This window comes from Triticum aestivum, chromosome 4B (assembly GCF_018294505.1).
Source record: "Triticum aestivum cultivar Chinese Spring chromosome 4B, IWGSC CS RefSeq v2.1, whole genome shotgun sequence".
In the NCBI taxonomy this organism is placed as follows: Eukaryota; Viridiplantae; Streptophyta; class Magnoliopsida; order Poales; family Poaceae; genus Triticum; species Triticum aestivum.
Window position 1 is genome coordinate 378,367,506 of NC_057804.1, and position 15,065 is coordinate 378,382,570.

At 48.1% G+C, this 15,065-nt stretch overlaps 2 protein-coding genes across 2 annotated transcripts; both read right to left on the reverse strand.

The window, feature by feature from the left end:
• Positions 1-1,999: 1,999 nt before the first annotated feature.
• On the reverse strand, positions 2,000-12,147 carry LOC123092247 (probable apyrase 1). Its single transcript, XM_044513955.1, has 9 exons — positions 11,409-12,147; positions 9,723-9,851; positions 9,584-9,640; positions 9,350-9,442; positions 8,971-9,176; positions 4,450-4,544; positions 3,728-3,945; positions 2,548-2,737; positions 2,000-2,460 (listed from the first exon to the last, which is right to left on the reverse strand). The coding sequence occupies exons 1-9, from the start codon at positions 11,763-11,765 to the stop codon at positions 2,348-2,350; spliced, it is 1,458 nt and encodes a 485-aa protein (XP_044369890.1). The 5' UTR covers positions 11,766-12,147; the 3' UTR covers positions 2,000-2,347.
• Positions 12,148-12,502: 355 nt separating this feature from the next.
• On the reverse strand, positions 12,503-14,150 carry LOC123092248 (vegetative cell wall protein gp1). The gene is made up of 2 exons (XM_044513957.1): positions 13,462-14,150; positions 12,503-13,371 (listed from the first exon to the last, which is right to left on the reverse strand). The coding sequence occupies exons 1-2, from the start codon at positions 13,717-13,719 to the stop codon at positions 12,970-12,972; spliced, it is 660 nt and encodes a 219-aa protein (XP_044369892.1). The 5' UTR covers positions 13,720-14,150; the 3' UTR covers positions 12,503-12,969.
• Positions 14,151-15,065: the final 915 nt, after the last annotated feature.

Below are 15,065 nucleotides of genomic sequence, written 5' to 3' on the forward strand. Positions count from 1 at the left end.
GTGTTCTTCGTGGGATCCGCTCCAATCGTGAAAGATCGGCCTCTAGGTTCCACCCTACATCGCTAGGGGGCGCTGATATGGAGTGACCTTCAAACACACTGTTCTTGTGGGAGGGAAGTTTCAGCCCGACATCTTTCTCATGCACCTAGCCCGTCGGAGTGGTTGTTTGGATCAAGTGAGAAATGCACCTCCAAGTGGTGTCATAATTGATGACTATGTGAGTTTGTTGAACATATTTGTGACTTTGTTTGATTTGATGACAATTTGAGCTCACACTTGCCTCTATTCCAATTGTAGGATCGCATTGCACATGAAAGGTTCAAGCAAAGGGATCAAGAAGCTCCACCAAGGTGCACTCGTTAACTTGGAAGACGATGATGATAGTGATGATGCACCAAAGGGGGGAAGAAACACGAACAAGCCCGATGGAAGAAAGTTGGACAAGGATAGGGTGAACAGGTTGGTCGAAGCATCTAGCTTGAGGGAGCAAATTAGTGAAATGGTGAAGGTCAAGGAAACCATGTTGGAGAAGCATTTGGAAACCAAGGTGGCCTTGGCCGAGAAGAAGAACCAACAAAAGGAGGCAAATTGGGAGAGGAGACGTGTCTTCGAGGAGCGCAAGATCGCTCTTGAGGAGCAAAAGATGAGTGGCGAGAAGACCGCCGAGGAGGACCAGTTCTTGATTATGAATCTGAATGGCATGGAACCAATGACAAGGGAGTTTGGGGAGTTGAAAAGAATGGAGATCATGTTTCAGAGGAGGCAAGAGCTTCACTATCTTATGGCTGCTGGTGGTGGTTTCGGCAATGGAGGTGGTGATGGTGGTGGTGGTTTCGGCAATGTTGGTGGCGGTGCTTTCAGCAATGGAGGTGGTGGTGGTGCTTTTGGCAATGGAGGTGGTGGTGGTGGCAGCAATGGAGGTGGTGGTGGTGATGCTTCAGCCAATGGAGGTGGTGATGCTTTGGCCGGTGGACTTGGTGGTGCTTCCGCCAATGGTGGTGATCATTCTTCGACCAATGTTGTTGACGAAGATGGTGCTATGGCCGGTGGTGGAGGAGATGATCTTGGCAACCATGGTGTTGCTTGATTTGATCATGTTTAATTGTGTTTGATTGCACATTCTTTTGGACAAACTTTGCTGCCTCTTGTATTGTGCATGTATTTGGATGTGAATCATTATCGTACAAGTATTTAAATCGGTGTATTGCATGACTATACAAATTTGTAGCTAATGTGAATATGAAAATCAAAACTGGTCTGCGAGGGCTTCGACGAAACAGACCCATAAACTCGTACCGCAAATCAGTTCCGCCGGAGCCCTCACCGTACCGCAAATCAGTTTTCAGGTGAACCTTAAAACGGTTTTGCGGGGCGCCGATTTGCGGGATCTGCTAGACAATTAGGATTCTTGATCCCTCTCGATCCCTCTTCAATTCAAGGATCCAAGAGGTGCTTTCATAGTCATCTCCGAATGTTTGCCATGCTCTAACCAAAGGAAAAACATAGAAATTTAGAGGACAGGGTATCTACAGGAAAGTTTCTTACGGGGTTTCTATGGAATGGGCTATTTCATAAGAATTTTCCTAATCTTTCTATCTACAATTCATGTATTTCCTGCTGTGACACCCCAATGATAATTTTGCAGTTTTCTGCATGAATCCAGGATGCATGACGACATCTCAATTTCTGAGTTTTTCCTATCTCTACGGTTTGAGTTCTTGGGCCCTACTTTGTTATGCGTTCAGGCAGTGACCAGGAAACCGCAGACTGGTTTCAGGTAGTCTGTTGTTAAGCCCTTCATTTTGCATCTCGTGCCCATTTCAAAGTTCAAACGCTGATGAAATACAAGTTTCAAAACCATTTGGTGTTTCTGTACACTGTATATTCAAAAGAGGATTTGGTTCGCATGGAAAAAGAAAATCTAAAGAAAAGAGGGAACGATCATATTCATACACACAAACAACAGTAAGTCAACCGAGTTGTACAAAAGAGCATAAGATATTATGAAACTACTCACTAAACAGAAACTAGATTGAATAGTGCAGATTTATGCATCTGCACCAGAGTCCAAAAGGATTACAAAGTTTCTGATCTGGCTTTCGTTAGTACAAAAAAATAGACGTTCAAATGGCCGCACGGGAAAACTCCAAGCTATATTCCTCATGTATACGTCAATGTATTTAAAGGCTAAATAAATAGAATGGAAGACGGAGAACAAATGGTGAATCAAAGGCAAAATCCTAACATCAAACCTAGAATCTGAACTCGCTATTCCAGATTGGTAAGCTAAGCCAAAACTATATGCTGGGTGGTTCTTTTTAATAAGTTACTTCCAAGCTGTTTCTGCCTATGATGAAGATGCAACCTCAATGGCACTACCAAGGGGCCATGCTGCTTCCACAAACGAATTGCCATAACGCACCTTCTTTACTAACGTAATATCTTGATAGGGATCCACACCTGAAAGAATACAGGCAGAAAAAAAATAAGAAATATGTTGAAAGCTTCTAAGTTATTGCGAATTTTGTCCTTCGCACTAAGTCATACCAAATCCATCCACAAGTAATGTGTGCTGGTAAACAAGATCCATGCAAAGGAATGGAATGTCTTCCTCCGAAACATCAGGGTAGGTGGCATGTGCCTCCTTCACATTCAATTTACAAACACGTCGTGCAGCTTCTTCGAAGTCTGATGGTTTAACCTTAGCAACTGCTGCCTTAGGGTTTACAAAACCAGCCTGATGAGACAATGAGATATAATTAAATGTGTGCGTGACAAGAACAAGCAAGTCAACAGAAACCAGCATCAGAACAATTAGAAAAGTTTAGACGACAATTTATGGCAGAGGAAAGACTGATGGTTTAGGGATTCCTGACATGCAGGATTTAGATATCTGCTTGATTGCCTGTTGGCTGCCTGGGTGGTAAATATTTTTTGGAGAAAACTGTTTGATTTCAACAAACAAGGGCTTTAGGGCAAGTTGGTAATGGTAGAGGATCATATGGCATTGTCATGTACTCCCTCCGTCCCAAAATAAGTGTCTCAACCTTAGTACAACTAAAGTTAGTACAAAGTTGAGATACTTATTTTGGGACGGAGGGAGTAGCAACTAGCAACAAAGGGTTTCAGATGGCAGGTTGGCAATGGTGGCAATGTTCACTTCTGGGATGGTAACTGGTTTAGGAGCTGGCAGTTTAGCAATGCAATGTTGGGATCCATTCATTATTTCTCATGAGCAGGATGGCTCTCTCTAGCCCATGTCTCTGGTGGATCAATCCGAATTTGGTTTTCGGAAGATGTCTGGTTGGCGGTGAAGTGAGAATAATCAATGTGTGCTAAATATCGTTTGTGCTGCAGCATAATGGTCTGTATAGAAACTAAATAGTGCAGTTCTTTTTCAGGGAACTGTCTGGTTAGACTAGACTACTTAGATGGCCGAGACCTGCTATGGTGATGCTGAATTTGCAATGACCTGTTGTGGCTTCAGATCACCCGCTGTACTGAAAGATTGGAGACTGGAGAGTGAGTCAAAGGAACTACAGAGGATAGCCTGGAGCGAACTGGAACATTAAGGCTCTGATGGATGTTTGGTGCTGAAATATCCTTTATCTAAGAAGAGAAACATTTGCTGAGTGTGGGACTGCTTGGTTTCATCAATCCAATGGAGGCATGACAAATACCCCATTTGCCCGAGAAAAAAATTCTGTCAAAACTCAAAAGGACTTACCTGGGCAGCCCTATCATAGAAAAATGATGCTACAAAAAGATTTTTCTGTCCATCTCCACCACCACCATTCCACACGCCACCAAATGTGCATTTCATGTGAGTGCATGCCGGTTCATCAACTTTAAGAGCTCTGACTGCAACAGCCCTGCACTTGGAATAAGTAGCACCAGATGATGAACCTGAGGCCTCAAATGTATCATCCCCATATTGGTATTTCCCTACAATTCAATGTAAATTGCAATTAAAACCCGTCACTGTCGTACAGAATCATAAGGGTAAAATCCGACATGAGCAATTAGCACGTTGAACTCAAGGGTAACTTTCATTATGGGAAAACTGGAACATGCATACACACTAAAGACTCTGCCTACTGAGCATAATAGGATAGTAGAGCAAACATGCTTTTATTAATGCCTCCATTATACCGCATAATGTAAATATGTATTAAAAACTTGACTGCATGCAAATTTCCACATGATGAAAATATAGTGTTGCTTATTACGGAATAAGGTACAAAACCTTGCATAGGATAAAACAATGTTCATGAAAAAGAAAAACACCTTAGTTTTAAAATTGGCATCCATCGTTATGATGCTGCCACAATAGTTTATTCACATGAAGTTCATTTTGAGTTCTAGAAAGGTATAACAAGGAAAAGATGAATCAGTTTTAAACATACGGGTGTTGGGCTCGGAAGATAAAGCAAAACCAAGCGGACATACCATGATATCCATCCAACATGCAGTTGCTGTAATCACTGTTTTCACCAGCTTTTAAGATCTCTGCTCTAGCCGCCAGCAAACCATAATGCAAATAACTGCAGAAAATAATGGCACTTATGTGAATGGTACATACCCATCTTATTTAGATGGCAAAGAAATACTGTGATATCTGTTCAAATAGTCGATGATCACAATGCAGTAAACGATATGTTCTATATGAGAGTGGTGACAAGCAGAATGGGTTGAAGGACACATGGAGGGACCTCCATGACAAAACATTACAGGATACTAAATTTCATTATCCTGTTCAAACTAAACAATTTAAAGTAACATTAGGGCATCTCCAACGCCGACCCGCAAACCTCCCGCATGCGTCCGGACAGCGGAAGCCATCCAACTCGGGCCTGTATCTGTCTGTGGGGTGGTTCCGGACGCGGTTTCTCCCGCAAACTGGAGACAAACGCGCGCGCGCCGGGGGGGGGGGGGGGGGGGGGGGCTTTGTGGGAGTCCGGACCGCTCCCAAGCCCTCTTCTGACCGCCCTGGCTCACCAAAAACCCCACCCCCCCCCCCTTCCTGCGCGTTTTCGGTCAGCGCCACTCCAGAGCATCAGTGCTCGCATTCATGCCCGGCCAGAGCGGACGCGGCCGCTCACTGGCGCCGGCATTGAAGTGGCGCGCCGGCCGCGCCGCTTCCCAGTGCAGGCGATTGCCGCCCGTTCAAACGACACGACGGCCGCCCGTCCGTCCGTCTGCCGCCCCACATTGATGGCACACGGTTGCCGAGGCGTCTCCTCCGGCGCCAACCGTCCGCCCCTTTGTCGCCCACAATTGCTATATAAACCGATGCCCCAGCCATAGCCGCAGTCATCCGCCTCCGATCCCTCTCCGCACCACTCCCACCATGGATCGCTCCCCCGCCAAAACTCTGTGGGACGGCTTTGTGGGAGTTCGGACCGCTCCCAAGCCCTCTTCTGACCGCCCTGGCCCACCAAAAACCCCACCCCCCCCCTTCCTGCGCGTTTTAGGTCAGCGCCACTCCAGAGCATCAGTGCTCGCATTCATGCCCGGCCAGAGCGGACGCGGCCGCTCACTGGCGCCGGCAATGAAGTGGCGCGCCGGCCGCGCCGCTTCCTAGTGCAGGCGATTGCCGCCCGTTCAAACGACACGACGGCCGCCCGTCCGTCCGTCTGCCGCCCCACATTGATGGCACACGGTTGCCGAGGCGTCTCCTCCGGCGCCACCCGTCCGCCCCTTTGTCGCCCACAATTGCTATATAAACCGATGCCCCAGCCATAGCCGCAGTCATCCGCCTCCGATCCCTCTCCGCACCACTCCCACCATGGATCCCTCCCCCGCCAAAACTCTGTGGGACGGGCTGACGCCGGACCAGAAGAAGGAGATGACCACTATTGTAGCCGGCTGCTGGCCAGCAGGCAGCTAGAGGACGACGACGTCCCAATGGAGGACGTTGCCGATGACGAACCGGCGCCAACCTCGCCGGTGCATTGCACCATGACCATCGGCGAGGCCCGTGCCCATTACATGGACATGGTGCGGGAGGAGCAGTTCCGAGAGGCGCAGGCCGACTCCGCCTACAACCACCACCTCCTGCAGGAGCACGTGCAGGCAGAGGAGCAGCTCGCCGCCGGGAGGGGTGTCGCGCCGGACGCAGACCTGGCAAAGCAGGAGGCGCTGCTGGAGTCCTACAGCTCCGCCTCGCCCGGTGGCGGTACCGCCAGCGAGTGGCATCCGCCTAAAAGGAGAGCGACGACGCGGGCGAGGTGGTGTTCGGCGAGACCAACGACGAGGAGGACATCACCAAGTCCGCACCCCGCCGCGACGACCACAAAGCCGGCACGTCCGCGGACACCGCCGACAGCGAGGAAGAATAGTGCACGGTAGGTCGCCGGCGCTCGTGTCCCAGGAAGGCCACCGCTCCTCCCCTCCTGTCGACGCCAAGCTTGGTGGGCTCAACATCTTCGGCCGATTAGTCACTTGGCGGTGATGTGGAGGCGGGCAGCTTCACTTCCCGGCCCCCCGGAGGCGGAGGTTACAAAGGCGGAGCTGGAGAGCGTCGAGGCGAAACTTGAGACGGTGAAGCTTCAATTCTCGAGGCTCATGGCCGGACACGGGGAACGGGCACCACCAGCGATCATTTAGATCAGGTATTAGTTATACCTCGAGAGCCTGACTAGCACCGCTTTGATGTAAATGTAATGAAATCCGTCATGTTTATATGAAATCCAGACGTGTTTATATGAAATCCATCATGTTTATATGGCATCCGGCCTTGTTTGCACGAATTTCATCCGGTTTGTTAAAAAAGAGTTTGAAATGTATGTGGCTAGCCTTGGATGACGTCCTCCCGCATCCATGTCCGCGGACTGGTCCCCCCTGCCCGCGGATGGATGCGGGAGAAAATTTGCGGGTTGCCGCTGGAGATGCCCTTACAAGGCCTTAACATCTTTGAGGATGGGGCAGATGGCAGGGTTGGTCGCAACTTTGCAAGATTGACTGGGACATGCAGGCGGCGAACCACGACAGATTGAGTTGTTTCTGTTAGAGTTATAATATAAGTCATGTACCCCTTTGTATGTATCCCGTTGTATAAGGGGTTTCCTGCATATGTTACACACCTGTACATGTATATATATATATATCGGCCTATGGCCTCATGGGAATACAAGTTGCTTATTCCTAACATGGTATTAGAGCTAGGTCAATTTTTTACACGCTGCGACTCGTGTGATTGATCCTCCCGTGGCGCCGCGGCTGGTTCTCTCTCTGCCGACGGTTTCCCACGTCCGCTCCTGCTGCTGGTCCCCACGCCGTCTCCACGATCAAAGCTGCCCGCCCGATCGCTCCTTGCCCGACTTCTGCTCGAGATCAGATCGAAGCCGCCTGCTCGTTTTCCTCTCGAGATCGGATCGAAGCCCCCTTTATCTCCCGATTGGATCGGCAGCTCTGCTCTGTCTTTCGCAGACTCCCGGACTACCGCACACCCGCCCCGAAGTAAGCCATCTGCAAAAGCCCCCTTTATATCCCAAGAAAAGTATATCCAGGATCTTCTTGCTCGTGCTGCTCTTACTGACGAGCGCATTGTTGAGACTCCTATGGAGCTCAATGTTCACCTCCGTGCTACTGATGGTGATCCTCTCCATGACCCGACGCGTTATCGTCATCTTGTTGGCAGTCTTGTCTATCTAGCTGTCACTCGTCCGGACATCTCTTATCCGGTTCATATTCTCAGTCAGTTCGTCTCTGCTCCCACATCGGTTCACAATAGTCATCTCCTTCGTGTTCTCCGATATCTTCGGGGCACGATCTCTCACCGTCTATTCTTTCCTCGCTCCAGTTCTTTACAGCTTCAGGCCTATTCGGATGCTACGTGGGCTAGTGATCCTTCAGATCGCCGTTCACTTTCTGCTTACTGTGTTTTTCTTGGTGGTTCTCTCATTGTCTGGAAGACGAAGAAACAGATTGCAGTTTCCCGTTCGAGTGTCGAGGCTGAGTTGCGAGCAATGGCTCTTTTGACGGCAGAGGTGACTTGGTTACGGTGGTTACTTCAGGATTTTGATGTTTCTGTCACTACACCGACTCTGCTCTTATCTGACAGTACAGGTGCTATTAGCATGCGCGCGATCCTGTGAAGCATGAGCTCACCAAGCATATTGGTGTTGATGCTTTCTATGTGCGCGCTGGTGTGCAGGATCAGGTTATTGCTCTTCAGTATGTGCCTTCCGAGTTACAGTTGGCGGATTTCCTGACGAAGGCCCAGACTAGAGCACAACATGGCTTTTATCTATCCAAACTCAGTGTTCATCCACCATGAGTTTGAGGGGGGTGTTAGAGTTATAATATAAGTCATGTACCCCTTTGTATTTATCCCGTTGTATAAGGGGTTTCCTGCATATGTTACAAACCTATACATGTATATATATATATCGGCCTATGGCCTCATGGGAATACAAGTTGCTTATTCCTAACAGTTTCCACTCAACTATAGTTCACTTCTACTAATGCAAGTGATGGAGTAAAATAATAAGATGGGCCACTGGGTCAGCCCAAACGTGCACCTTACTTGTGTGATACATCTGTAGTCATCACTGTCTGGTAGGGGTGCAGAGCGGCGTCCCGCATAGACCCGCCAAAGTGGTTAATTAGTACAACTTTACCTAACAGCAGCACAGCCTAATTAGAACTAGCTTTTTCTAATTTGTATATGGAGCGGGCCGGGTTCGGGCGCCACCTTGCATCCCTACTGTCTGGTACCAACATCTAAAGGACAATTATGTATGACCTAAGAGTCCAAACTCCAAATCCAAAATATTTGTAGGTCATTCCTACTGGAGGAATCATAACTACGCAGCAGAAAGATTGATTCCAAAAAATTTACACCACTAATAACAGGTTCTAGATATAACTGGTGTAGTACCTTGGTCAGAAAAATAATACGACAAAAATGTTCAATGATCTTTGGACATTTGGAGTTTGGGCTACAACCACTTATTTGATGCATACCTGTGAACATAAAGATAATATGTTGTTCCCTTAAGTACCAGCCTCTTCACATATGAATCTTCGCCATCTGAAACTTGAGGAGCCTTTGCTGCATCCTTTTCTGAGATAGCATAAGCCATTTGGACAGAACCACCACCTAAGTCAACCACTCCAACAGTGTGTGAGTAAGGCTTTCCCAATTTCTCCAACAGATAGTTGATGGTAACCTATAAAAGCCAAAGAAACATCCAAGTTGATATATAAGAAAACATTCATGTTGTTTCTTAATGGTAAAGGTTACAAAAGAGCAACAAATGGTAAGTTTTTCTTTACTTCCATCGAGACTAAACATTTTTTTTTTTTGGAGTGCATACACAAATTGGGACTGCATCTATCGTACCCACGCGAATGCACCTTCCTGAGATCCGTCTAGAACAGAGACCCAATCTGGTTGGGATTTGAAAGAACTCTTGTCACGAAGGAGATCCCTAACCTGGTAATCAAGAATAACCCAAGCGACATATTAATTAAGAATATAAAATGATACTTTGATGAAACATGATATAATCCAATCTTGATAGAATAACAGGTACAAGACACACTATTGCTGGATTAATACAAGGAGAATACTTACTGCTTGCAAAATTTCTTCAGACCTTTCAGCTCCTAATGCTCTGAGACCTGCGGTGGCCTGCATAAGGGTTCAACAATAAAAAAAATCACCAGAAAACCCTTTATGGAAGTCTGTAGATAGCGAAAAAACCATTACTCACCCCAACCCTGACAGGTGTTTGCTCACGCAATTCTACAGGAACTACTTTTTCAGCTTCCTCAAGAAGAGAAACAAGTGACTCAGCAGCCTCCTGAGGATCCTTGGCATAAGAACTCAAGCCTGGTTTTTTCTGAAATGAAAAAGGGATGAGCATTCAGATAAATAGTATTTTCCCCTCTCTTTTTTCCGTGGAAAATTCTTCTTTTCTATTCAAGTATATTACAGAGTGGCATGAGCATTCGTGGATTGTCAGATCATTTTATGTCTAGAGAAAAACAAACATCTTTCTCTCTCAATATTCATGAAACTCCTACTGAATTTGACGCATAAACATTTTCGAGTGAAGATAAGCCTTACCAAGGTAGTAAGCCAGTGCATTTTCGAGAAGTGAAGATAAGCCTTACCAAGGTAGTAAGCTAGTGCTGCATACTTGTCTTGCCAAGAACAGGATGTATCTTGGACAATGATAATCAATTACTAAATTTTACGTTTGAACTTTGAAGTTTCATAGTTTGTCAAATCATTTTGTGCCTAGGAAGAAACAAGCATCTTTCTCTGCAAGGTCCATCAAAATCCTAATGAACTTAATGCATAAATCCAGTGCTGACAAGCCTTACCAAAGTAGTAAGCTAGCGCTGCATACTTCTCTGGCCAAGAACAGGCCGTAGCTTTGACAATGATAATCAATAAATGAATAAATAATGTTTTAAGTTCGAAGTAAGTTTTTCTCCAGTATAAATAACTCAGCACAAACGCCTTAGATTGATTGACTGACGACCAACCTGGGTTCTATAACTGATAAAAGGGCAAGATTGCCCGTACTTCATAGCAGTTTTTTTCAATTTGCAACTGAATGGTTCTACAGTTTAACAAATTCATATATATTGTTTCTAGAATATCATTCGGGCAAAAGGCAGGTAGAACATCCATTTTTTAAATATTTCAGGAAATACCAGCTAGTTCTGCTTGATATATATGCAGCATACCATGGTTCAGGCGACTGCAGAAGAATAATAGACATGACCATCCATAAGGTTGAAAACTACGAAATAATTGATTGCTTTAGATAAACATGGACCAGGTTATTGAGTTTATCGGGTAGACATCAAATACAAACAGCCGGTAGTACATCTATGTTCCGACAAACATGAGCCAATCATAAGTCAAAGGGCTCAAATTTCCTTCATAGTTGCACACATGAAATGGATTGGTTGTCAACTTGTCATGAACTGATGAGTGTGCCACCCTAGCATGCCAAATGCATTCATGCAACTAGCATCATTGGCGCTACTTATTATTCTTAATGTCTTTACAACGAACCACCAATGTATATATCGAATTCAATTGTACAATGTTTTTTCTGATTGTGGGGGTAGAAGATAGTACGTTCATGGGTTCAATGATCTACTCAGTGCTGCCATACAGCAATATCCGCATAAGTGTCGCAATTCACCACTCAACTCGATAGTATGCACTAGTTATTCGTCCACAGTAAGTTTTGTGTTTGCTCTCGCATGTGCATGTTTTGCAGGAATGGAACAATCTCATTCCAAACATCAACCCAGAAACAAAACCATCCCAACGAAAGCTCTCGCATAAGATCACAACAAGAGCAGATCCAGCCAACAACGCCAGCACATTTCGTTATTAAAGATAAAGCAGAGCCAAAAAAATCACAACAAGTCACCTGCTTGAACAGCTCGATCGCATTCCCTATAGGAACAAGATCCAGGCTCTCGTCGAAGCAGTAGACGTGCACGCGGCTCCCGGAGCTTCCGGCGTCAAATATCACCGCGTACCTGTTCGATCCGTCACCAATTCCACCGACGGCCTGGGGTCCCCACCTCCTGCCTCCAGTGGCGACGAGCACACCGGAGGCCCCGCCGGTGACGGAGGCCGGGGAGCGCGGCATGAGGAGGAGCACGAAGGAGACGAGGAGCACCGGCGAGAGCACCACCACTAGCACCCCGCGGTAGCGGTGCAGGCGGTCGGAGACGGCCTCCCCCTGCTGCTGCCGCGCGCCGGCGGCCGAGAAGCGGCGCATCCTGGCGGCCGCCGCAGTAGCCGCAGCGGCATCGGCGGCAGAGGGGCCAACGGTGAGGTCATCGACGGGGAGCAGATCGGCCGCGGAGGGCGAGCGGTAGCGAATGCGGCCGTTGGTCGGGGAAGGCTTCAGCGCCTCCTGCTGCGACGGCTCCAGGGCGTCGGACGGGGAGGCCGCGCGCGGCCTTGCACGGGGTCTGGGTGAGGTGGGGGTGGGCGACGCCAATTGGCGCGCGGGATCTCTCCGCCGCGGCTCACAGCGACCGCTGGGTTTGACCCCGGGGCGGCATTGAGATCCGAGGGGGGCGAACTGGTGACGTGTGACTTGGTGATGAATTTGCTGGGCTCGATTGGAGAGGGGGGGTCGGCGAGGAGAGGGGAGGGGGAAACCCGGTGTGATTAGTTTGGTTTACCGGTGAAGCCGTGACCGGAAATACGACGAGGGCCCAGAGCACGGCATCCAACGGCTGAGATTGAGGCAGTCAGATCCGATGGTTCAATCTCAGCCAGTGGATGTTGTTTCTGCACTTTGGGTTCAGCCTCAGCCATTAGTTACCCGCTTCGCGGTCCGCTGGGTTCAGGATTCGCGATTCGGTCAAGGTCGTACCTACAAATCGAGTACGCTCGGGGTATATACATCTCTATTCGTGAATCAGGTAACTAATTCGTGATTCGGAGGACTCCGATTCGTGCATGCAATGACTCAGATTTATGAATTCGATAGCTTCGATTCATGAATTCAGTATAAGAAAACAAATTTATATCTCTACTCTCTATCTCTACCTAATCTTTACCTAATAATAATAAAGAAAATTAGGTTTCTGTCGTCCGTCGCTAGCGATTTTGCATAAAAGCCCCTCAGTTTATAAAAAATTAACCCGCAGTCCTATTTTAATGTGTTACTGCAGAAAACGGTTGGATTTTGCAAAAAGCCCCCTGCGTCCATTGCGTTCTCCGCCGCCGTTTATCCATTGCCGTACTCCACCGCCGGGCACGCCGCTTGCCGCTGACGCCCGCGAGCCGTCCTCCACCGCCTGGCACGCGCCTCCGCTTGCTGCCGGCGTCCACGCCGCCCGAGGCCAGGAATGGGGAGCGGCCTTGTGGCGGGCGTTCGAGGGCGCGACAGACAAGGAGTTGTGGAGTCGCCGAAGGCGGCCTTGGCCGGCACGGGGGTGAGCTCGCGGGCGCGCTTGCGCCAGGTGAGCCTAGCACGCAACTCCTCCCGCTGCTTGGCGAGGCGCCTTCGCGGGCCGAGGCGTCGCGGCGGAGGAGGACAAGGCGGCCGGCGTGCTCAGTTGGGGCGAGGCACGCGAGGAGGCGCGCTGCGGCGGGGCGGCTTCAAGCGTAGTGGCTGAGGCAGGACTGGGGTCTCGCCAGAAAGCCGGCTCGGTGCTGGTGGCCCACGGGCGAGGAGGAGGCCTGAATCGAGGCGACCTGGCGCGTCTCCTGCGCACGTACACGAGCAGGGATAGGACACGGAGTGCGACGGCGCTGCTGGTCTCCGGTGGTGCGGCGCGGTGACCTGGTGGCGGGGACGAGGCTGGGAACGCAGGGCCTCGCCGGATCTGGCGGAGAAGGCGATGAACGGAGCAGGGCGGCGGCGGGAGCTGCAAGGTCAAGGTGGGGAAATTTCAGAGAAGAGGCAGAGAGGGAGTAAAAGAGTAGAAGAAGAAGAGGGACGACAGAGGGAGGCGGACCCGGTGGAGCTCGTGCTCCGACGAGCTGCTGCTTGGCGTGGAGGAGGCCGGGACGGGCGCGGGGCTGCAGGAGCCGGCCGAGGAATGGCCGGAGGCGGGCGAAGCTCCGGTTGGCGGCGCCATGGCCAAGCTCGGGTGACGGCGGCTGGGACGCGGGGCTCCGGCAGGCGAGGATGGGATGGAACTGGGGCGGAGAGGTCTTGGGCGGCTGGATCGGAGCGAGGCCTGCACGCGGCGGCAGTTGGCGTTGATGGCCATGGCGGCTCCCTGTTGCAGCGGGACAGAGTGAGTGAGAGCCGCGTGAGAGTGAGAGCAACGCTCCGCAGCCTCTTCTCCCTCGTCCACGCTATTGCCATCGCCATTCTCTGTTCCATGTATTGCTTTGCTGCTTGTTGCTTGCTCCAGGAGTAGTACACCATTTTAAAGATGCAAGTGTCTGAATTCCAAAAAGTTCTTGTTTGCTCCATGTATTGCTTGCTGCAGATTTTGCTTCCTGCTTGCTGTCCGAGAATGTCATGAACGCTTGGATTGCTAGGGGCAGTGTTATCTTCTAATGTGGAAACTGTTTTCTTTTCTCTATTTTACAAATATTATAGGGACAAAAGGAGTTTATTTGAGAGTGTAGCGTTACCGATGATGCATGTTAAATCACTTAAATGCGTATATCCCGTTGCAACGCACGGGCATGTGTGCTAGTAATAATAAAGCAAATTGGGTTTCCGTCGTCCGTCATGCACTTTTGCAGAAAACCCCCAGCATTTTTCATGAATTAACCCGCATAAGTCATAACCGAACCGTTATTTTACATTTTTACGGAAACCTCCCTGACGTATTAGATAATTCACCCGCCGATCATATATAAGTCAAACAAATGTTTTTCTAAATTATTCATATCTTTTAAACCGTAACTCCGATTTTAACATGTTATATATGAAAATTGATTAGAAAAATGTGTAGAATCTGAATATGATGTTATTTTGTTTGTTAAATATTTTTTAAATATTATTTTGGAAGATATTTAAGTCAAAAAAATATTTTTCTTAATTATCCATATCTATTAAACCGTAACTCCGATTTTAACATGTTATATATGAAATTTGAATAGAAAAATATGTAGAATTTGAATATGATGTTATTTTTACCTATTAAATATTTTAAAATATTATTTTAAAAGCAAACTTGTAACCTATAGGGCACGTCCGTTTTTCTTTCGTACCACGACGATCTGGATTGCAAATAAACAACCACTAAAATCCTAAAGAGACGAAAGAAAACATCGATAACCACAGATGAGCACCTCTGAAAAAACTGGCAGGGGAAAAACAACATTCAAACACACTTTGGTTTGTGTGAACACTGAGGCCACTGAGGGTGAGAAGGAGGATAAGCGGCAACATAAAAATGATGCCTCGCTAAAATAAAGTGCATGAACATATTATGGTTATTGGGTTAAGAGTGTGTGTTATTTTTTTCTCCCATTGCAATGCACGGGCTCTTTTGCTAGTGATCTCCAGATAAGACATTTGATTACATGACTAGGAGTGCATGCATAAATAAGGATTCACTATTTTCATGGTTTAACCAGAAAATGCACTTAGAAAGAT

Bases quoted from the DNA above. Each gene is read 5' to 3' on its own strand.
- LOC123092247 (XM_044513955.1), bottom strand. From the start codon at position 11,765: ATGCGCCGCTTCTCGGCCGCCGGCGCGCGGCAGCAGCAGGGGGAGGCC. The intron at 4,545-8,970 runs GTATGCATCAAA...TATTTTCTGCAG, and splicing joins TATTATCTTTATGTTCACAG to TTATTTGCATTATGGTTTGC. The intron at 2,738-3,727 runs GTAAGTCCTTTT...TTGTCTCATCAG, and splicing joins TCTATGATAGGGCTGCCCAG to GCTGGTTTTGTAAACCCTAA.
- LOC123092248 (XM_044513957.1), bottom strand. From the start codon at position 13,719: ATGGCCATCAACGCCAACTGCCGCCGCGTGCAGGCCTCGCTCCGATCC. The intron at 13,372-13,461 runs GTCCGCCTCCCT...TTGACCTTGCAG, and splicing joins CGGAGCACGAGCTCCACCGG to CTCCCGCCGCCGCCCTGCTC.